The following is a 22905-nucleotide window of genomic DNA, read 5'->3' as shown; positions in this document are numbered from 1 at the left end:
TGCCAGAGTTGTCTGCTTTCTTTTGTATGCCTTTAGAGTGGCTCTTGGTTGCTCTTAAATCATTGCTTGCCAGCATCCCTGCTAGTGCATGGTTCTATTTTATTTCTGTTCTATTTCGGTGAACTTGTCCCCGTGGATGAAATGGTCTATGGCTTCCCACTACCATTAGGACTCGTCGATTAATTGCCTTACCCTGCTGGTGTCTCCTGGACTCTGGCTGCTGTCAGTATCACCTGGGTGAGCTTAAAGACCTGCTGTGTCTGAGTTCTGCCACCCAGGTTGTGGTATAATGTTATTAACCCCTTTCTGTCCTTGGAGGTTGAGAACACTCAGGGGTCTCTAAAACGTGTTTGAGAGAATTGCTAGAGGCTTAAGGAGAGATCTGTGGTTAAAATGATGAAATCTCAAGGAAGTAGAAATTTCAATTTTCTGTGGAGAGGAAAGAAAGTAGACGTGCAGAAAATTTGTCTGCAGGGCTTATCTTTCTACAGCAAACACAGTCAGTGTTAGCTGAGGGTCTGCCGTATGAGTAGTGAAAAGAACCTTGGGATGAAACTCAAATGTCAGTTGGTACTACTGTACTGTGCCTGATGGGTAGAGGAGCCAAGTGGCAGGTGGGATACCTGGGCTGAGGTGGAAGGCTCAGTTTGTATGGCCACATCCAGCTACATCTGCTGAACATCAATTGCATCAGTTATGAATTAACTTCTAGAAGTCCTTGTGTAATTAAGAGTGTGTGGGAGGCAGGAAGGGTACTCTTTTGTGGCTCTTGGTTATAATTCTTCAGAACCTACATTCGCCCAATGATCTGAAGATTAAGGCATGATTGGCTACCCATTTCTGTCTGGGTGTTCTTGTCAGTTTCTCAACACACTGACCATTCCTAAGATTATCTGGGGGCCCTCTAATGAGGCCTTCGTACCTGTTAAGAAGGAACTCCTCTTGATGTTGATAGAAAAAACACAGCCTTCTTTCCCTCTGCTTTCACTCTGATGCCAACACATGCCTTTGTGGGGAAAGAGAAATTGAAGTAAAGATTGAGAACAAGTTAGTTTTGCTCAAAAATCCTTGCCTGAAGAACCAGTTTGTTCCCATGAGAGCCTTAGAAACAAGCTCTGTCTCCAAAGTCAGAGTGGGTATGACCCACTTTTCATTGTGAGCTAGTGTTTTGCAAATGGATTCCTTCTAGGGGTCTGGACACTCAGTTGTGTGTCATTGAAACTCATTGAGAATGGAGAGGAGTTTGCATGTGTTAAGTGAATATTTAACTGAGCCTTTGCTTTATTAAGGGATAATACAGTTCTGAAAGGTTGTGTAGAGTTCTGTCTCAGGGACTCCTCTAAAAGCCATCTAGAAGACACTGGAAAAGACAGCCACCATCTAGTACAGGGCACGCTTTTGTTTATTGATATAAAGAGATAATAAGACTTGTATGTGAATCCACAGGTGTTTTCTCCTTTGGTCACTCAAGATGACAAATTCTGAGATTTTGAGAGGTTCCCCACAGGGTAAAGAAGTGACCTTGAAATGCCAGGAACAGACACAGCTTTGAGTGTATGGTGCTTCAGGTCCTTGATTTTTTTTTTTTTTCCCTTGCAGTTGATTAAAATGTTAATGAGGTAAAGGACCCAACCATATAATTTTTATGCTGCCATTTATAGCTTTTATATTAAAGAATATATCAGAAGACTGGTTTCTGCAAACTGGGGAAGGAAGGAGGAACACAGGCAATTACAATAAAATTTTGGGGGAGTGATAAGTTATTTTAAAAAATACATATAATTGGTGCCACACAGCCCTCCTCCACCCTTTAAATCACTAAATCCATTTAACCAAAATACAGAATAATTCTGATCACAGGGTAAAAAGAGATTCTGATTTCCTTTTCAAGGAACATTTAAATCACAAGTTTGAGTCGGAAGTCACTGGTCTAAGAAACTGTCCTCAACCTGTTCATTTACTCTTAATAGTAATACTGAATAATAATAAAAAAATAGTAATCTGGGACGCCTGGGTGGCTCAGTGGTTGAGCGTCTGCCTTTGACTCAGAGAGTGATCCCGGGGCCCCGTGATCGAGTCCCACGTCGGACTCCCTGCATGGAGCCCGCTTCTCCCTCTGCCTGTATCTCTGCCTCTCTCTCTCTCTGTCTCTCATGAATAAATAAAAAAATCTTTAAAAAAAAATAGTAATACTGAATAAACATATCATTCGGGAGCTTTTAGGTGCTGCTTGTTTGTATTGGCAAATTGGCAGATCCAAGAAACAGTATATATCCTGGAAATAGGCTTTACTTCTGCTAATAACTTAAGAAGGCATCACACTAAATAAGAGGTGATAAAGGCATATATATATATATATATATATATATATATATAAAATAGATTTAAATTGTAGCAAATACCAGAATAAAAACCAAACTAGGTTAAAGGAATATTGCATGGAAAGGAGGGGGCCAGTATTTAAACAAAAGAGAAACCCAAACTGAAAGTGGATATATATGTTAAAATACCCAGAGACGCAAAAGCATTCTAAGATTATATGGGATACAAGAAACCTGTGCATTTTCCCCCCAAATTTTTAAGTAACCTTAAGTAACCTTTATACCCAACACGGGGTTGAATTCATGACCCCGTGATCAAGATTCTCATGATGATGTTGTTTTTGCTGTTCTTATTCTTCTTTTTAAAGATTTTATTTATTTATTCATGAGAGATAGGCTGAGAGAGGAGGCTCCCTGGCGAGAGCTTGATGGGGGACCCCATCCTGGGACTCCAGGATGACATGCTGGGCTGAAGACAGAGACTCAGCCACCCCGTGTCCCAAGAATCTCATGTTCTTCTGACTGAGCCAACCAGGAGCCCCAAGAACTTGGGCATATTATTACCATTTTTTAAAAAGATTTTATTTATTTGAGAGAGTAAGTACAAGTGGGAGGAGGAGAGGGTGAGGGAGAAACAGACTCCCCACGTGGGGCTCCATCCTGGGACTCCAGGATCATGACCTGAGCCAAAGGCAGTTGGTTAAGCGCCTCTTTTTTGGGTAAGATTTTTATGTATGTATGTATGTATGACACAGAGGTAGGCAGAGACATAGGCAGAGGGAGAAGCAGGCTCCTTGCAGGGACCCCTGAATCCCGACCTGAGCCACAGTGCCTGACTCCTTGTCAATCTTCCTGAGTGTCCTGGATTGGAGCCCAGCATGGGACCAGCTTTAAGGGGGGAAAAAAAAAAGTAAAAAGTAGAAATGGGGTAGAGAAATAGTTGTTCTGAGAAGATCATAATAGGTAAGCACTATTTTTAGGAAGGAAAGCACAAGCAGATAAAGGAATGAAAGAGATGCAAACACCTTCCAAAGGACAGTCCAACCACTTAATGCAAACTGAGCAGTTAAACCAATTAAAAAGACACTAGAGAGTTCTATTTTTGGTAAGTAAGTATGTATACCACGCTTAATCTTTGTGGGTGGGCTAACCTGTTTTGAAAAATATCTGGAACTTCACATATGGAAGGGCCTCTTGTAGGAATCTGCAAGGCCAAGGCATGGATGGTCAAGAACAGGAATTGGGGTTTTTTTAGCCCCTTAAACTTATAAAATGTTTGTGATCACATTACAAAACAGTGTTAACCAAAATTAGCAAACCCTGAAGTTAGCTCAGGAAAAATCACAAAAAAACAGTTAAACAATGCATAAAAAGATTATGAGAGGAAATAGAAATGTATTTAACATTCATCCCTATGGCCACAAATGGCTGATGGAACACAAGATAGCACATCTATATTCTGGACCATTGAAAGGAAACAGGCATTCTCCCACCTTTTATTGAGTATTCCCAGATGGCTTGCACAACACTTAAATCCATTGGCCCAAATCCAGTCTTCCACATCAGTTGCAAGGGGGAGTTTTGTTTTTTTCCTTCCAAGTTTTTAAGTTCCAGTTTGTTAACATACAGTATAGTACTATTTTCAGGTTTAGGATTCAGTGATTCATCACTTAACGTACAACACCCAGTCCACACCACAAGTGCTGTCCTTAATCACCCATCTAGCCCATCCTCTTAGCCACCTCCCCTTCAGCAACCCTCAAGTTTGTTCTCTGTGAGTCTGTTTCTTCAGTGCCTGGATGGCTAAGTTGGTTAGGTATCTGCCTTTGGCTCAGGTCATGATCTCAGGGTTCTGGGGTGCAGCCCTGCATCAGTCTCCCTGATCAGTAGGGTGTCTGATTCTCCTCCCTGTGCTGTTCCCCTGCTTATGCTCTGTCTCCTGTGTCAAACAAATAGTAAATAAATCTTAAAAATGTTGAAAAAAGTCTATTTTTTGGTTTGCCTTTTTCCCCTTTATGTTCATCTGTTTTGTTAAATTCCACATTTAAGTGGAAGTCATACAATATTTGTCTTTCTTTGACTTATTTCACTTAACATGACATACTCTAGCTCCATCTGTATTGTTGAATGTGGCCAGATTTCATTCTTTTTTGGTAGCTGAGTGATATTCCATTACACACACACACACACACACCTTTTATCCATTCATTAGTTGGTGGACATTTGGGCTCTTTCCATATTTGGCTATTGTTGATAATGCAGCTATATACCTCAGGGTTCATGTGTACCCTCTGTATTTTTCTTTTTTTTTTAATTTTTTTTATTTATGATAGTCACAGAGAGAGAGAGAGAGAGAGAGAGAGAGGCAGAGACACAGGCAGAGGGAGAAGCAGGCTCCATGCACCGGGAGCCCGACGTGGGATTTGATCCCGGGTCTCCAGGATCGCGCCCTGGGCCAAAGGCAGGCGCTCAACCGCTGCGCCACCCAGGGTTCCCTGTATTTTTCTTTTAGGTAAATTCCTAGAATTGGATTGTTGGATCATAGGTCAGTTCTATTTTTAACTTTTTAAAAAGTTTTTTTAAAGATTTTATTTATTTATTCATGAGAGACCCAGAAAGAGAGGCAGAGACATAGGCAGAGGGAGAAGCAGGCTCCATGCAAGGAGCCTGATGTGGGACTTGATCCTGATCCCAGGATCACACCCTGAGCCAAAGGCAGACCACTGAGCCACCCAGGCGCCCCTATTTTTAACTTTTTGAGGAACCTTCATACAGTTTTTCAGAGTGACTACACCAGCTTGCATTCCCACCAACAGTTTAAGAGGGTTCCCCTTCCTTTCTCCACATCTTAACCAGCGTTGTTTTCCTGTGGTATTTATTTTAGCCATTTTCAGGGGAGTTTTTATCCATGTTCATTATAGCCTTAAATAAGATAGACAATAAATAAATAAATAAATAAATAAATAAATAAATAAATAAATAAATAAATAAAAAATAAATAAGATCGACCTTTCTGTTACTTTTCATCTGATATTAGTATAAAGTAAATAATAATGATAAGGGTGACGAGTCCCTTATTGAACGTAAGTTGTTTACCTGGTTAAAAAAACTCTTCATGTTAAACAAGAGTGATACTGTACCATTTAGCAAAAAGTTAGGAGTGCTGGGCAGCCCTGGTGGCTCAGCTGTTTAGCGCTGCCTTCAGCCCAGGGCGGGATCCTGGAGACCCAGGATTGAGTCCCGCATCTGGCTCCCTGCATGGAGCCTGCTTCTCCCTCTGCCTGTGTCTCTGCCTCTCTCTCTCTCTTTCTCTCTCTCTGTCTCTCATGAAAAAATAAATATATATATTTTTTAAAAATTAGGAGTGCTGAGTTGATGACTAAGCATAATTTTCTTAAGTTTTGTAAATGAAAATGTAAATTACTTTTAGACTTTCTGCACTACTTTGGTTCCCTGACTTTTTTTGTTTGATCACTTGTTGACCACGTAACCTGCAGGAACTCCTTGCCATGAGGAATGCGGAGAATGTCTATTTTATATGAATTAATGTAAACCAGCCCAGGAAGTAGATCAAGAAGACATTGTTTTTATTAGAAATTACTTTTACAGATAGGAAAATGGAAGCACAAAATTTAGTTGCTGTGCCTAAGATCCCAGATCTCATTAACTTAACCATAGGCCTTCTCTTTTCATCAGCAAGAATTAAGAGTCCCTGTCTACTGAGCACATTGCAACAGGCATTTTCTGTAAATAATGCCTGGGGTTTGGGTGTCATGCTTTCCATTTTGCAAAACTTTGCTTAAAAGAGATTAGGTAACCCTCCAGAAGTCACACTAACAATGAGTAGAGGAATTGCGGTTTGAATCCAAAACTGATGGTTACCTCTCATTTGGGGTCGCAGTTCACACCTACCCTCCCTTCTTGTACATTCACACATAAATGTATGGAAAGGTGAAGAAAAATGGTTGAAGAACTTTAATATGCCATGACCTAATTAACGTTTCCCCCATGCTCTCTTAATTAGGATGCTTGGTGGTGGTTGAATGAAAGGAGATGAATAGTCTCAGGTGACTGGGTAGGAGAATATAGATGGATCAGGCTTCAGGTGTCCAGGGACTCAGACCCTGATGCCAGTACTCTGTCACTTAACTCTGCCTCTCTCCATGGTGACCTCATTCTTGCTATTGAACATGATTGGCATACATGGATATCTCTTCAGTCTTGCATTGTTCAAGCAAGCCTTCCTCAGGGAAGCATTTTCCTTTTTCCTCTCCTTTCCTCTTTTGGGGTGGAGGGAGAGGTTGGCACCTCCATTTGTAAAATTTCAGGGAAGGGCTCTTGATTGGCCTGGCATCCTTCATTTCTCCTTGGGCACCGTGCTTGGGTAGCACAGATTGGAGCTTCCTTTGGACCAGATGAAAATGCGTGGACATATCCCAAAATTAAAGGACACTCGCCAGACCAAATCTGCAGGCAGATATAAGTTCTTAGAAACTTTACACCACCTTCCTTGAGTATCAGTGACCTTTTACAATATATCTGAACTCAGTACAACTTGGGATTTGTATGTTTTCATTTCCTTTAACTAGCTTTTGTTTAGAAAATACTTTCGGGACCTCCAGTCCCTTTCTTCAACCAGGGACATTTATTCATTATTAAATTATAACTTTCCAATGTACAGTTGACTATGAACTACAGTTTCTAAGTTATGACTACAAGACTCACTATTGTGTATATTTAGCTTGAAAGACTCAGTTCTAGAAAAAAGCACCCAAATGTAAATTCTCCCAATTACTTCTATTTACTCCTGTAAAAAGAATTGATCCTGGTGAGGGTCCAGAGCTACCTACAACAAAGGAAGCATGAAAGATGTAGTGTACCTCATAAATGTTTTCAGCGTGACTACTCATTTTTATTGCTTTTGAAAACATCTTGTTACTTTCACTTTGAGTCTTCTTGGAAGTACAACATTTTGGCCACTTAACGTAATTAGAGGATTTCCTAAGGTGCACTGATCTGGGGTGGGGGAGATACCCATAATTAGGACCAACAATATAGTTGCTGCCCATGCGAAGAGTGCCTTGATTTTTCATTTACTATATTTCTTTTTTAGATTTTATTTATTCATGAGAGACCCACAGAGCGAGGCAGAGACATAAGCAGAGGGAGAAGCAGGTGCCATGCAGGGAGTCCAAAGCGGGACTTGATCTCAGAACTCCAGGATCACGTCCTGAGCCAAAAGCAGATGCTCAACCGCTGAGCCACCCAGGCGTCCCAATTACTGTATTTCTTTATCACACATAAGACACCATTGATTGTAATATGTACATTTATTTTATATACACTTAGCAGAGGGAAAAGCCCATTGACACTTAAGATAAATCATAGTTTCAGGGTATTAAGTGTGATAAAATTATATTTTAGAGTGAAATACAGTAGTTCGCATACGTGGTTTTGTGGTCTGAGTTTTTGAGTGACATTTGCATTCTGTTATGTTCTATCAGGACATTTTCTTTTCTTTTTCTAAAGATTTTATTTATTTAAGAGAGCGTGAGCAGGAGTAGGGGCAGAGGGAGAGGGACAAGCAGACTGCCCACTGAGTGGGTAGCTGAATGCATGGCTCCATGCCGGGACCCAAAGAAAATGACCTGAGCTGAAGTCAGATGCTTAACAGACTAAGCCAACCTGTGTGTCCCTATCCGTACTGGTATTCAACACCAGTCATCTGGCCACCGCAGTTTTCACAAGCAGACATCATTCATCACTTTCCGTACTCTTCCCTGTGAAACCCAGGCGGCCTCTGCTTCCTCTGTACTCAGTGGCCAGCACTCAGTGCTCAGCTGGCACACAGCATTAACATCTAAAAGATGACTTCTATTTTTCTTCTCAAGCCCCGTGCTTATTGGGTGGGTAGTTTTTAAATTTTCTCTCTGTATTTCAAATTGTGTTTCTGTTTTTGAGATTTACCCGGCATTTTTTACCTGCTGTTGTTTTCACACCCCACCTACCTCTGGGTTCCCTCAAATGCCCTGTTTAGATAATGGGAACTAGTTAAGCAGGTCCTGGTCTATACATCTTGGAATGCAGTGCCTGACTGCGTATGATTTGGAAAAGAAAGCTTTGTTTTTTTGTCTCCACACATAGGGCTCTTATGACTCTTAACTCGAGGAATGATCCTAACCCTGCACACTTGGGGATCCCTCAAATCACAGTAAGGGCTTTGTACCCCTTCTACCTGATTAAAAAATGCAAGAAACCGTTCTTGTCGCAGAACGGGAATTCCAGACCCAACGACCTGCTAGGGACCTGGCAGGAAACACGAGGGAGCAGGCCTGGCTAGGAGACTGGAGGGGGAGGTAAATAGACATTCGCTGTGTAGACCCTCTTGCTACACAAGGGGGTGGTCACTGTACCCTCCTGCCTGTTCTTGCCCTGCAGGAATGTAGGCCTGTTGCTTTGATTTCTTCTGGTATTTACAGAGAATCAGTTCATTCAATATATAATATAGCATCAATATAAATAGAAAGCATTTGCCGCCTGTGTTTTCCATTGAGTAATCTAAGAAATACGTGTACGAAGTTTTGGTTGCCTTGGTCATGTATTGACTTGGACATCAGCTAGTGCTAATTACTACCAGCACATCTGAAGACAGCATGTGTGGGTCACTTCTTCTATGCTCTCCATTATAACCGACCCTTTCACACGTGGTGCTGGGCTGCAGCACTTCAAACCACATATCCGGAAGTTGGGAAAGGGGACTTCCTTCTTTGTTTGGCTTCCTGTTCTTAGCAGCAGCATTTTTTTTCACCCCAGCAGCAGAGATTAGTTCCAGTTTGCAGCTTCAGCCGCTTCCAGAATGAGCTGGGCATGGACCCCTAGTCTCTACTTGTAACCCCTCCTCTCTTCTCTGTGTCCTCCTGGCCCAAGGGTGGTTGCTGTTCATGGCAGGCACTGTCCGTCTTTCATCTTGCGAGTGCCCTTTGCCCTGGCAGTTTTCCACTTCCTGTTCAACCACAATTTTCTACGTTAAATCCTCTCTGTGTATATGTCTAATGAGATTTTTCCCGTTTTCTAAATCAATCCTGACTGCCTGAGACATTTGAAATCTGCCAAGTCTATTAGGATAGGTGCTTAGATTCATCCACTGATTGATCAATTTTTTGTTTTATCTTTGGGTAATTTGGTATTTCCATCTGCTTCAGTTTGTTGGCTACTGTTTCCTAGGGCTGATATAACAAATTACTATAATCTGGTGACTTAAAATAATAGGAATTTATTCTCATATAATTTAGTGTATTAAAAGTCCAAAAGCAAGGTGTCAGCAGGGCTGTGCTCTCTGAAGGCTGTAGGGAAGAATCTTTCTGTGCTTTTTCCAGCAATCCTTGGTTTTCCTTGGCTTGTTAGCTACATCAGTCCTAATTTCTGCCTCCATCTTCCCTTCACATGCCTGTCTCCATGTGACCTTACGTGATTTTTAGTCATTGGATTTAGGACTTGCACTATCTGGTATGACCTGCTCTTGACTAGTCAGCCTGAATTTGGGGGAGACTGTGTTTAAAACAATATAGTTAACAACTGCTTTGATAAATGTTTATGGCTGTAGAAGTGAGCAAGTGTAAAATATATAGAGATTATTTCTGCTACAACAGTGGCTAAGTATCATGAACTATATATACCTAACCCCGTAGCGCGCCCCCCCCCCCCCCAATAGTTGGATGTGTAATGACACTTGGGGTAGTAAAGGTGAACAGAAACATGGGAAGGTGTCCTTCATTGCCAGTTTCAGGAAGGAAGTGGCATCTAAGCTGGGATTAGAATTTCGGGTGAATTTGGAAGAGAAGGCATTCCAGCCCATGGATAGTCTATGAGCCTTCCAGATCAGTCCATGCAACACGTGTATTCACAGGGATGGGGCAGAGAATACCATAAGCACCTAGCTATGGCAACCATGGGTGATGAGGGGGCACCTGCGATGTGGATGTGACTTTTGTACCATTGGCGTGTCCTCTAGACTGAGAGAATTAAGGGGGTGAGGAGCCTCCTAGTTGTAAGTGGCTAAACGAATCATAGCCATATTCATATACAAATAAGGCTGCCAGTGTATTGTCTGATTCCATTTCTGTGAAATATCCAGAATAGAAACCATTATGATTGCAATGGAGGAGAGGGAGGGGAGATGGAGAAGGCCTACCTAAGGGGTATGGAAGCTTCCTTTCAGTGATGGAAGTTTTTGGGAGCTGGGTGGAATGTGCTAAATGTCAGTAACTGTACATTTTAGTTCTATGTATTTTATCACAATTTAAAAAGCAAAATGGGTCAGGAAGTGTGAGTAGGCCTAGTTACATGACTGTACCTGTATGACACGAGCTAGGTTGGGTCTTCCATCTATTATTCTATCTTCTCCCATTGGCCAAGATTGCAGAAGTCCGGGCACTTGCCTGGGGTCTTGCAGATAAAAGGATGTGGAGGTAGGGTTTGAAGCCTGATTCCTAGGAGGACTGGACAGCCTCAGTTGTAGATGTGCTGCACATGCTGGAAACCCTTAGTCCAGGGCACACTTGGTGGTTGGTCACCCGTGAGCAATTCTTGATCTCAAACCAGGTTACAAACCCTTTGTGCTTCTCTAGGCACCTCCTGATTTGGAGCATACACCCTAAGAACTGTTGCACCACCAGCAGTTTGGAATCCCTGATTTAATACCTCAGTATATCAAAGAAATCCTGTGGCTTTTCAAGACACATCATCTAATATTAATAATGACAACACTGGGCCTTCTGTCTTGATTAATTTTTTATGAACAAGAATACTTCTGATTAAACTGGATGATTTACCCAGGGCTGGTGGTAAAGGGTAGGGTGTGTGGTGGTGCGTAGAGAGTCTGGCAAGCTGACCACAGGGCACGTGTGGTTTCTTTGGTGGCTCAGACAGTATCCCCAGTGTTGCTTGGTGCAGGTGCGGGCTGGAAAGAGCTGAGTTGGTAATGACTCGACAGGAACATGGTGGCTAACTGCTGGCCTGCAGCTGTTCTGCACCTTGACATGAGCGCTGTGCCAGCCTGCGGGGGTTTCCCAGGCCACAAGTAAGGCCAGAAAAGTCTGTGGGAAGTGGTTCGTGTGCTGGGAGTGGTACATTTCACATTGATCCCAACTATACTGGTTTCACTGTGTCAGAGCAGCTCTTAATAGTCCTGACATTCACTGTGTAGGTGCCATTTCCCATACAAAGAAACACAGCACTTGCCAGCAACTCCTTCAGTTACATGTCCAACAGATGCCATTCTCTCCCTATGTGCCCGCTTTCTTTCCAAGGAAGTGGATCAAGTGGTCTAGGGGCCCAGGGTGTTAGTTTTTTGGATTTGAAACAAGTAGACTTAAATGTTTTGCATGAGGAGTGGAAGTCCTTCTAATGGCATGAGCTTGTTCTTGATTTTCAGCTGAGCATCGAGCAGGCCCAGACTGTGGCGGAGCAGGTGGAGATGAAGGCAAAGGTGGTACAGTCGGAGGTCAAAGCTGTGACTGCAAGGCACAAGAAAGCCCTGGAGGAGCGGGAGTGCGAGCTGCTATGGAAGGTAACAGGAGCTTGCCCACCCCCACCTGGGCCTCTTGGTCTAGCCAGCACTTTTTCAGTGAACTGCAGCTAATTCTAATTAGCTGGATTCTAATGTCTAACTTTAGAACACTTGGAGATTTTACATATAAAGCTGGTTGGCAGCAGGTGCAGGGATCCCTATAACATTGTGGATGCCATCTGAGCACTACAGCCACAAGAAGCCTTCTCAGAAGTAGTCGGGTACCCAGGACTGGAAGAAACCTCAGATTTTATGTTGCACACACTCAAGGAGACACGAGAGCATGATTGAGACTGTTGGTATGAAAGCAGGCTGCTAGGAAGTATCCTTATTTTGGGTGTCCTGCCTTATTTTGCACTTTCTGACCCCTTGAAAAACAGCTTCCCACTTGAGAGGGCAATGAGCGAGCACCCTTTCTTCTGGTGCGGCAGGAAAGAGTGCCTAGCGTGCTGGTGTGCTGTGCACGTAAAAATCAGCTGGTAGGTGGGCTTTCCCCACCCAAGTCCTTATCCCAACATTTTCTTCTATGATCTTACCATCCCCCCCTCCTCAGAAAGAGGGGAGGGGAGCATGTGCCTATGAAGGGACCAGTATCTCAAGTGAATTCAGCTATATAATTACATTCTCTTAATGCATAAGACTTTATACATAGCTGACTTAAAGGGTGCACTTAAGTGTGTGAATGCTCGTTTTAATCCTCTAAACTATGTGAAGGTAGAGGTGGGATCTCTGTTTCGGGAAGGCTATGTTGGGTTTTTCATTGCATTTTTCCATTTAGTTAGCTCATAAATAATTGCTTTCTGCCTCTGCTGCCCTCAAGAAATATGCTCAGTTGCCTTTTGACAAGAAGAGAAGAATCCTTGCGTAGAAAGTCTTAGGATTTAATTCAGCACTTATTTTAGGCAGGCACCTTTGTGGACATGGCATGGCATGGCTTCCAGACATTCACATGCCCCCGTGGTCTGCCAGGCTCATGCCACCCACGAATGTTACTTATAACTGAAAGAGGCCCACTTCATGCAACCTGAGAGCTCTCTGGTGCACTCTGCCACAAACTTGCTCTTCTGGATTTGCTGATGAAAAGGCCTTTGTGCATAGGAGTTCCTGCAGATCTCACCTTAGGTACCCTCCCTCCTGTGAGGCCGACTCCTGTCCTCTCCCCAAAGGCACTTCTCTTTCAGAAGGCTTGGAAAGCAAGTTTTTAGTCTTGGAGAAGCAAATTTAGAAGAGTTGGTCTCTTTGTGTAATATACTTTTGTTTTTACTTCATTTCCAAAAACTCATTCTCAGATAACCTCTAAAATAAGCTTACTCCTTCTGAACACCTGAGTCCCATTTGTCTTTAATTTTTATTATGGTACCTTAGCTCAAAACCTGTGGGAGTCCCACTCTGTTTTACTGACTTTTCTGCCCCCTGCAGCAAAGCTTTCCTGCCTGTCTCTGCCCTGCCACCTCCTTGTTACACATCTTATTTTCTTGCATTCCCCGTTACTTAAAGACACTTGAGTGCCAGGTGACCCATTTTGTGTATCTAGATGGACTTCTTCATGCTTGTGGCTTACAGGTTTCTAGTGGAGTTGGCTACCTAGTGGGACTCGCTGCAACCACCTGGCTGAGGAATCCAAACCAAAGCCCAGAGGTTTGGCCCAATGCAAAACCAAAGGACAAAGCTTCTCTTTGATCTGTCCCCACATGGGCCCTCTGCGCACATGGGTCCTGCTTCCAGAGTGGACAGAAAAGCATGGATGGGTCAAAACTCACATCATCACCCCCCTTCCCAGGGGAAAAATCTAACTGAAACCCAGGCCTCCCCAACAGTGGGGCCTTATTCTGAAATAGACTTTCTGTAGCATTCTGACTAGTAGAACTCTCAGAAGTCCTGGTTCTCTCTACAAAATGGCACAAATCAGCTGGGTGACTCAGTTATCCTCTTCACAGGAGAACTCACTTAGAATTGAAGGACTTGTACAGATTTAATACTTAAGAATGGAGAAGTGGCTCTGTTTCATTGGTCAGACAAAATCCCACATTTCTAAGAGCAATGTGGTTTGAGAACCTCAGAAACGGGAATTATCTGAGCAGGTCACAATTTAGATTTATGTATTACAGCAATTTAGATATTGAGAGCCCCTCTGGAAATTATACAAGCCAATGGTTTCCAAAGACTTACTATATCCATATTTGGGGACTGAGGTTTAGGCTCCCTGTGAAGACAGAAGGACAGAGAAGATGAAGATGGGATGTGTGGCAGGGTGGAGAGGTACAGGTTGTAACCTTGAATTAGGATCTCAACAAATCCCTTCGCTCTCTCCACACACTGTCTTTTCTCTCTCCCCCCTCCCCACATCTCTCTCTCTGTCTCTCTCTGTCTCTGTCTTGGTGGGGGCTTGGGGCAAGGTAGGGGGGTGGAGCAAAGGAGAATAGGAAGAGATGGCAGGCTCTGTAGTCGTGCTGAGAATTCAGCCCTTAGGGGGACGCAAGACTGGCCTGTGCAAGTCTTGTCCATGGGCAAGTCCTGCTGGTGAGGGCAAGGACCATATTCTGTACTGGTCATTATTCACCTTCAGTGCCTGGCACAAGAGCAGGTGCTCAGTAAACAGCAGGTGCTGAGGAGGTGCTCAGTTCTTAGCTTTTCTATTTTGTTTCTAAGTGAAAGGAATGGTAAAAGGGGTGCATATATCCTTCACTCAGATTTACTGATTATTTGCATTTTGCCCCCTTTTCATTCTTCTCTCTGTGTCTACTCTTGTATGTAATGTGATTCAGGGGAGAGTAAGGTGACGTGTTGGAGACTGGATGCCTCTTTAGCCCTCAACATTTCTGTGTTTATTTGCTCTCAGCAAGGGTATTCTCTTCCATCATCACAGTTCCTCAAAAGCAGGAAATCCAATCTTGATTCCATGCTGGTGTCTAATCCCTCTGTGCCTGGTCACTGTGCACCAGCACTGTCCGTCAGTGTCCCCCCAGTCCATGGTCCCGCTCTGCAAATACTGGTTCTTTTAGCAGTCACCTCTTGTATTAGGTACAGTTCCTCAGGCTCCCATTGCCCTTGGATCTTTGCCATTTTGAAGAGCAGAATAGTTGTTTCTGGAGCCCTAGCCTCCACCTTTTCATCATGGGTCTAAGGGCAACTTCCTGTGATCCATGTCAGATGGTGTAGTGGCGTTTTTTTTTGTGTGTGTGTGTGTGTTTTGTTTTGTTTTGCTGGCTTCAAAGCCTCTGTCTCCTCTCCCTACAGGTAGAGAAGATCCGCCAGGTGAAAGCCAAGTCCCTCTATCTGCAAGTGGAAAAGCTACGGCAAAGCCTAAACAAGCTTGAGAGCACCATCAGCGCTGTCCAGCAGGTCCTGGAGGAAGGGCGGGCGCTGGATGTCCTGCTGGCCCGGGACCGCATGCTGGCCCAGGTGCAGGAGCTGAAGACCGTGCGTAGCTTCCTACAGCCCCAAGAGGATGACCGCGTCATGTTCACGCCCCCCGACCAGGCACTGTACCTTGCCATCAAGTCCTTTGGCTTCGTCAGCAGCGGGGCCTTTGCACCGCTCACCAAGGCCACGGGTGATGGCCTCAAGCGAGCCCTCCAGGGGAAGGTGGCCTCCTTCACTGTTATTGGCTATGACCACGATGGGGAGCCTCGCCTCTCAGGAGGTGACCTGATGTCAGCGGTGGTCCTGGGCCCTGATGGCAACCTGTTTGGTGCCGAGGTGAGCGATCAGCAGAATGGGACTTACGTGGTCAGCTACCGGCCGCAGCTGGAGGGTGAGCACCTGGTGTCAGTCACCATGTGCAACCAGCACATCGAGAACAGCCCCTTCAAGGTGGTGGTCAAGTCGGGTCGCAGTTATGTGGGCATTGGGCTCCCGGGCCTGAGTTTCGGCAGCGAGGGCGACAGTGACGGCAAGCTCTGCCGGCCCTGGGGCGTGAGTGTGGACAAGGAAGGCTACATTGTAGTGGCCGACCGCAGCAACAACCGCATCCAAGTGTTCAAGCCATGTGGCACCTTCCACCACAAATTCGGCACCCTGGGTTCCCGGCCTGGGCAATTCGACCGGCCAGCCGGCGTGGCCTGCGACACCTCCCGCAGGATTGTGGTGGCAGACAAGGACAATCATCGCATCCAAGTCTTCACGTTCGAGGGCCAGTTCTTGCTCAAGTTTGGTGAGAAAGGAACCAAAAATGGGCAGTTCAACTACCCTTGGGATGTGGCGGTGAACTCTGAGGGCAAGATCCTGGTCTCTGACACCCGTAACCACCGGATCCAGCTTTTTGGGCCTGACGGTGTCTTCCTGAATAAGTATGGCTTCGAGGGAGCACTCTGGAAGCACTTTGACTCCCCCCGGGGCGTGGCCTTCAACCATGAGGGCCACTTGGTGGTCACCGACTTCAACAACCACCGTCTCCTGGTCATCCACCCTGATTGCCAGTCTGCGCGCTTCCTGGGCTCTGAGGGCACTGGCAATGGGCAGTTCCTGCGCCCACAGGGTGTGGCCGTGGACCAGGAGGGGCGCATCATTGTGGCCGATTCCAGGAACCACCGGGTGCAGATGTTCGAGTCAAATGGCAGCTTCCTGTGCAAGTTTGGCACCCAGGGCAGTGGCTTTGGGCAGATGGACCGGCCCTCTGGCATCGCTGTCACCCCCGATGGCATGATCGTGGTGGTGGACTTTGGCAACAATCGGATCCTCATTTTCTAATCACGTTCTCTAGGCTTCTGTGTTTGGGGCGTGCGTGTGTGCATGCATCTCTCTCTCTCTCCCCCACCCTCTCTCCCTTCCTCCCTCCCATCCTCTCCTCCCCCCCCTTTTGAATTTCAAAGAAGAAACAGTCTCAGGGAAATTTCTTTTTTTCTTTTGTTTAAAGAGAACAAGAAGAGTACAACATTGCTTGAGTCCTACCTCATCTTTATTTTTTTACAGATGAATGTACTTATCTTTTCTGCAGGGACTGAGCCTGTGACGTGATAATTTCTATCTACCTCATAAATCTTTACATTTCCTTCTCCAGCAGGCCCTCTGCCCTCCTCCCCACCCGCACTCTGGAGTTCACGGTCCCCTCAGACCCTTTGTGGGGCGTGATATGCACAAGCCTGGCGTCTCTGGCTGGGGGGGGCACTGGATGTGTGGCATGGGTTTTGTTCTGTAGATTGAGCCAAGGAAACATGAAAGAACTACTAAGTAAAAAAGAGAAAAAAAAGAAAAACTATAAAATGTGGAAAAATAAGATTTAAAATGCTGAATGATAGAGTATTTGTGTTCTGGAGAATACTGTTTATTGGATTAGATTGTGTTGTTATCTTGATCTTTTTAGGAAATCTCCCCCCCCCCTTTTTTTTTAATGCTGCCACAGAGAACTTTTTTGTGTTCTCCTTTAATACCTCAGTGTGTTTATCATCCTGTTCAGCATCTTTTCTTATTCTTAGAAGATGTGGATGTGGCTGTGGCTTGCTAGCCAAGAAAAGCAGACTATTGATGTTTTAGGGTATGTAATCTTTGCTTCTTTTAAGGATGGTGTGTGTGTGTGTGTGTGTGTGTGTGTGTGTGTACTGAGCCATCTTACACCAAAATAGTAAAGCTGAAGATTATACACCACCACCCAAAGGGACTTTTCTTTCACACTTGGTTTCTAAAAAATAGATGTAGCTTAGGATTTTTGATTAAAAGTATTCTCAAAAGTTAAGTATTCTTAGTTTGTCATTGGTTATAAAGTTCAGTGGAAGGAAGAAGAAAACCAACCTCATTCTCAAAAAGAGGGTGTCAGACTTGCCTGGCCTGTGGACTTGAGTGAGGGCGGGCACGCATGTGCCAAGGTAATCTGCAGAGAGCATGAGAAAGACACTGGCTACCCTCAAAATCTGCAGGAGGGCAGAGGTCAGTCCCCGACCCCAGCTTGAATGTTATTCTGTTAATGCTAGGTATTTCTTTTTCTCAGAAGAGTAGGCAAAGAAATGAACTTTTACTTTAAAAGCACAATTTTTTCCTGCTTTGGAAGTTCAGGGAAAATAGAATTTTTGAAAGTGAAAATAAGAACAGCCCATCCCTGCACACTCTCCGCTCGGGTCACTTTTACAGAGTAGTCTGCTACTCTCTGCTCCGAGCCAAGCAGTAGGACCTCGTGGTTAACGTGAACTTTTTTCCCCCAAATGCCTTTGAATGTAAAAGATTTGTAAACCAAATTGCCCCAACCCAAAATGTAGGATGTATACCTCTGTCTCGGTACCAAAGAATGAAAACTAAAGCCAGGCTCTCGCTGCAGAACTGGGCTGGCATCTGTCACTTTACAGGGTTGGTTTGTAGTGAGCTGGACTTGGGTACAAAGCCTTGTGCTTCTGGGCATTATCTGTCTTACAGGCAGAAAGTAGGTATAGCAGATACCTTGATTGTGAGAAGCTATATAGGTCCCTGCACTCCCCCAGATAACTGAATAAGAACCAGATTCCAGAGTAGCACTCCTCAGGAGAGAGGTGCTCAATGATCATGGCTTATAGGGAAACCTCTTGTTGAAACAAAGACAGGACACATCAGTTTCTGTTTCTGTATTTAAGAGAAATACCCCTTGCAATAGAGATGTTTAGTCTTAAGTGAACAGAATAAAGTAACACATGGAGGAATTTGTTTTTGTCATCCCAGAAGGAAAGGAGATGATGGGGGCCGTGTAGCAAATCAATCAAATTTGTTCTCCCGTCCGGCCCTTGAAGGACGGGAGGTACCCTGTGTCTTCCCCTTTGCTTTATTTCTGAATGACCAAAACGGGAAAAACTCCTTTCATAATGGAGAACCGCATGCAATAAACGATCAAAAAATTGGAAAGTAGTGAAGTTGCTGCCTCCACCTGCTGTGTTCCAGAACGAGAAGGAGGCAGGAGAATTTGTTTTGTAGAACCACTCTTTCTTCTATTGAAGCATTTAAGATTGAATCCTTCCCCCACTCCTATTCAGTTGCCTTGTATTTGCCTCTAGGTTCTAAGTTCTTTGGTGAACAGTTTGTGTAATTAACCACTTTTTATTTTGGAAATGACTTGGTGCTGACCCTCCTCTTCGCCCCACCCCCCCACTCCCCACCCCATCCCCCAGCAAACCACCCTGGAAACACCAAAGACAACTGGTTTTAAATACTTAGAAAATTTTATTGAAGTGAAACTTGGAAATTCTCAAAAATGTTCTCAGCAACCTGAGATGACTTACTTCAGATAGTCACTACCTTTGATTCTCCCGCCTTCCCAGTGTCCCCCTATGTGGGGGCATCGTGGGACCTGAGTGAGAAATTTTCCTGGTGAATAGCGGTAATGTAAAATTGTGTAGGTAACATTTGTCTGTGGATTTGGTTGTAAAGCCAGAGATTCCACATGTGACTGAAATGATCAGGTCTTAATAGACAAGTTTGCGGGCTCTAAGCTGGAAGGTCCTCCCCCGATAGGAGTGTGTAGGTGCAGGAAGCTGCCTCTTTCCCCTCAGTGCTGGTACGTCTCCTCCCCTTTCTGCACCCAAACTGCCATTTGACAAACATGGTCACACTCTTGAGAAGCTTTTGTTTTTAAAACATTAGGTACCTCTGGCTGCCCATGGTTGACTCCTGACCCACATGGATTGGTGCGAAGCACTTTGGAGTGTGTTTATTGTACCATGTGGAATGCTCCAAATCAAAGAAAGATGGGGAAAGCCAACATTTGGAAGTCTGGTGTGAGTGAGGCTGTTCAAAATTGGGGTTTTCAACTGGATATCTCCTGCCTGTTAGGAGGTGATGCTAGGGTAGGTAGGAATTGGGTCGAGGAGGGGAGTCTTGAACACGGTGAAAAGACCAGGTTGTGGGTGCTGCAAGGGGGGAGTATAAACTTTTTGTCAAGTAAATGAGGTATTCAGACAAAGTCCCCATGCATGTCTGATCTGGTCAGGTGGCAGGGTGGCGTTGGGGGTATGAGGTCAGTTTATGTTTGGAGATGCCAATTGGATTTGGATTTGTAAGTTTGGGTATGAGATGACTAAAGGAGATCTAAATAACACGCAGATAAAAGCCACTTTTGGTTGACTGAGTTAACGTTTCAAAAGTGCTGGTTTTTTTGTTTGTTTGGTAAATCACTACTCTGTAAATTTGGTCCCAAGAAGTAATGCTGTCTCAGAAACCTGTGCTTTATGTTGGCTGGCAGGTGGCACGTGAGTTGAGTTGGCTGGAGCCCAGTGGCCCAGGCAGTACCCAAGTGCACTAACTCTTTGATTGATTGATAGATGCCCTTTTAAGTCTAACTTATTTGGGGAAAATACCTACAGGGGTACCATAAATAGAATCTAAATTGTGTGTTGGGCCAAAAAAGTTGCCAGATTTAAGGCACTTTGTGATGGAGCTATAAGAGAATGTCTTGAGATTGGCTCAGTGTGTTTTATTCTAGTTAAGCCAAAGCTTAATAATTTGAGGAGGGAAGTCTTTTTAGGCTTGAAGGAGCAGAATACTGTTTGTATATGTTTTGGCTTCCTCTTTGGAAGATTCTACAATTGCTGTGTTCTGGTAGATAGCGGAAGATATGCCAAAGTTATAGGCTTGTTTTTCTGTTTAAAAACAAAAATCCAGTGGTGCCAAAAAGTATTTAGGGTATTTATTTAAAAACATCACTCATTGATTATCCCAACAGTCTGGGGCTGTATAAAAGTCAAACTCCTGTACTTCGTCGCATGTGATGATACCCTAGAGCCAGGACTTCCTGGGGCTTTAGCTCTCTGGCTTCCTGCAGGCCAGGGGCACAGGACACACATAGCATTCCACACCACACCATTTGCTTTTGTTTAGTTTCTACCTCACTTTTGGCGAAAGTCATCTACCTCATGTTAGCATCTAATGGGTCTCTGAAAAGCATAGTATTAATCCACGGGGTGTGGCATGGGTGGGGGAGTGGGAAGCTACCTCTAGAAGAAAATGCTTTTATAAATGCAGGACTGTTTTCTCTCAGGAGAAACATTTGATTGACCTTGAAAAAGATACTTTGAAACCAAATATTCCTGTACTCAGGCAAATGTAGTCCTAAATCCCAAGGATTCCTTAACCAACCTGACCTTTCCACCCCACTAGGAATTATGCACACCATTACCTTGTTGTTCAGTATTATAAAACTACTGGTTCATCTGACCTATTTGAGGACTTTACCTGCAAAGAAAGACCTTTAGGTCTCTTTTTCCTCTTCAAGAGAAAAATATTTTATCTGTATTTTGAATGCCTGCAAATTTACCCTTTTCAGAGCAATTCTGAGGGTCTAGTTTTTGGAAACATCAAATATTTGAAGGGAATAAGAATCCTTTAGACTTTGATTGTATCTGTACCTTTTCCCGGACCCAGCAGGATGTTCATCACCATGACATTGCAACAGTCACTACCTTACTGAGCAGTGACTGGTGAAGTGTGTGTTGCTCTTTTGTTTTGTGTGTTGTTTTTTTTTCTACCAAAGGTAACATGTTGACGGGTTGTTCTTTACTGTTTTTTGTTTTTCTTAATTAAATACTTGATGAAGTTGAAGCACATTACCATGATATACTGTATTGCCTCTCTTATTCCCCTGGTTCTTTTTTGTTTTGGTTGGACGAGAGGGGTCCTAAGACCACTGTAATGATTGCAGATTGGGTTTAAAATGTCATGGTGAAGCAGTACCTCAGTGATGTCTATTTTTAAAACTGATCTTACGGGTTAACAAGCCAGCCTGGTGGGATGTTTTCCATCCATCATTTAACCAGTAATGGTTCTAAAAGTTTTGTGTATCCACATGGTCTTAGACCTCCTTTTAATGATTGTATTAACTTACAAGCTCAGGTAGTATTTTTCTTAAGGCTCTGTCTTGGAGCACACTGACTGAATGTTAACGTGTGTAGCAAAGTGTTTACTTTCTTTAACCAGCTCTGGAATAGTTCTTTGTTTCTAGCAGTCTGTGTAGTTTTTCTTCAGAGGAAGATTTTTCACATTTCTGGGGTGTTCTTGTTTTTAGGGTGGTATGGTTTCTTTCCTTTTTTACCCCCATTCTTTTCCCCTAAAATCAATGCAGGTGAGAGGGTGGGTTGTGGGTAAGGGATGTTATTTTTAAGTAGCATGTTAGTTATAATTGGGTGGGTGGGAGGGTAGTTTTTTTTTTTTTTTAAATGAATCTTGCTTAATACTGTCCATTAGCTGTCATGCCCAGTCAGCAAAATAATTTTTAAGTGTAGAACACGACTTGTTTTTGTTTTGTGGGAAAGGTAAATGCAGAATTGGAGAGATTAACATGGGCATGTTGCCAGATGTTAAAATGACTAAGTTAAGCCTTTAAAAAAAATTTTTTTTAATTGGTCCAAGGCAGACCTGATGTAAGGAGTAAGGAATATGCACCACCAGAGTAACTGTCCGGGCCACAGAAGCTCCTGCAAGCTCATCTGGGGGTGCTGACTGCCTTTTGACACTTTTTAAAAATGGGCATTGCAGTGGTGGTGCAGACCCCATCAGTTAGTGAAGAATGGGGGAGCAAAGACTTCCCCCCACATCTTTAAAGTGGGTTTTTGTTTGGAGTGGGTTTTTCCACCCTCTGAATTTTTACTTTTAAATCTTATATGTTATCCTGCAGGCTGTGCAGGCATGACAGGCAATGAGCAGGTGAAGAACCAATGGGAAAGTGTTTGAAAACTCGTGTGTTAGCTAACAAGGCTTCTGAATGTATCACTGTGGTCCACAGAGAAGGCTGGAGAAGGTAGCAAGGAGATGCTGTATCAGCTACTGCAGCCTTAAAACAAAGTTGGTGTCTCTTTGGACTTTAAAATTGTTCCTATGCAGCTTATTTTATTTTTGTTTAATCAAATAAACAAGAGGGTTTTTCCATGGAAATCTGTGTCTGTGTGATCCTTTTTAATCCAGAATAAAAGAGGTTTGTGTTTATTGTGCTCCGGGGAAAGGCAATCTGTGAGGAGGATGGTCCAGAGGTTGTATTCCAGTGGATGTGCCTATTGGGTCCATGCAGGGTTTCTAAAAAAGTGGTTGCTACTAACATTTCTTAAAATAGAGGAAATATTAAGTAGACTGAAT

General features: G+C 43.8%; 1 protein-coding gene across 1 annotated transcript in view; it reads left to right on the top strand.

Annotated features, from left to right (window-relative positions):
* The window catches only part of TRIM71 (tripartite motif containing 71), a 71682-nt gene extending 49745 nt beyond the window's left edge, over positions 1-21937 (top strand). The window contains exons 3-4 of the mRNA XM_025461413.3: positions 11755-11889; positions 15127-21937. Coding sequence (XP_025317198.1) covers positions 11755-11889; positions 15127-16578 — 1587 coding nt within the window. The 3' untranslated portion in view covers positions 16579-21937. The remainder of the gene's footprint in view (positions 1-11754; positions 11890-15126) is intronic.
* Positions 21938-22905: the final 968 nt, after the last annotated feature.

This window comes from Canis lupus, chromosome 23 (assembly GCF_003254725.2).
Source record: "Canis lupus dingo isolate Sandy chromosome 23, ASM325472v2, whole genome shotgun sequence".
NCBI classification, from domain to species: Eukaryota; Metazoa; Chordata; class Mammalia; order Carnivora; family Canidae; genus Canis; species Canis lupus.
The sequence above is the reverse complement of the archived record's forward strand: the minus strand, read 5'-3'. Positions and strand labels throughout refer to the sequence as shown.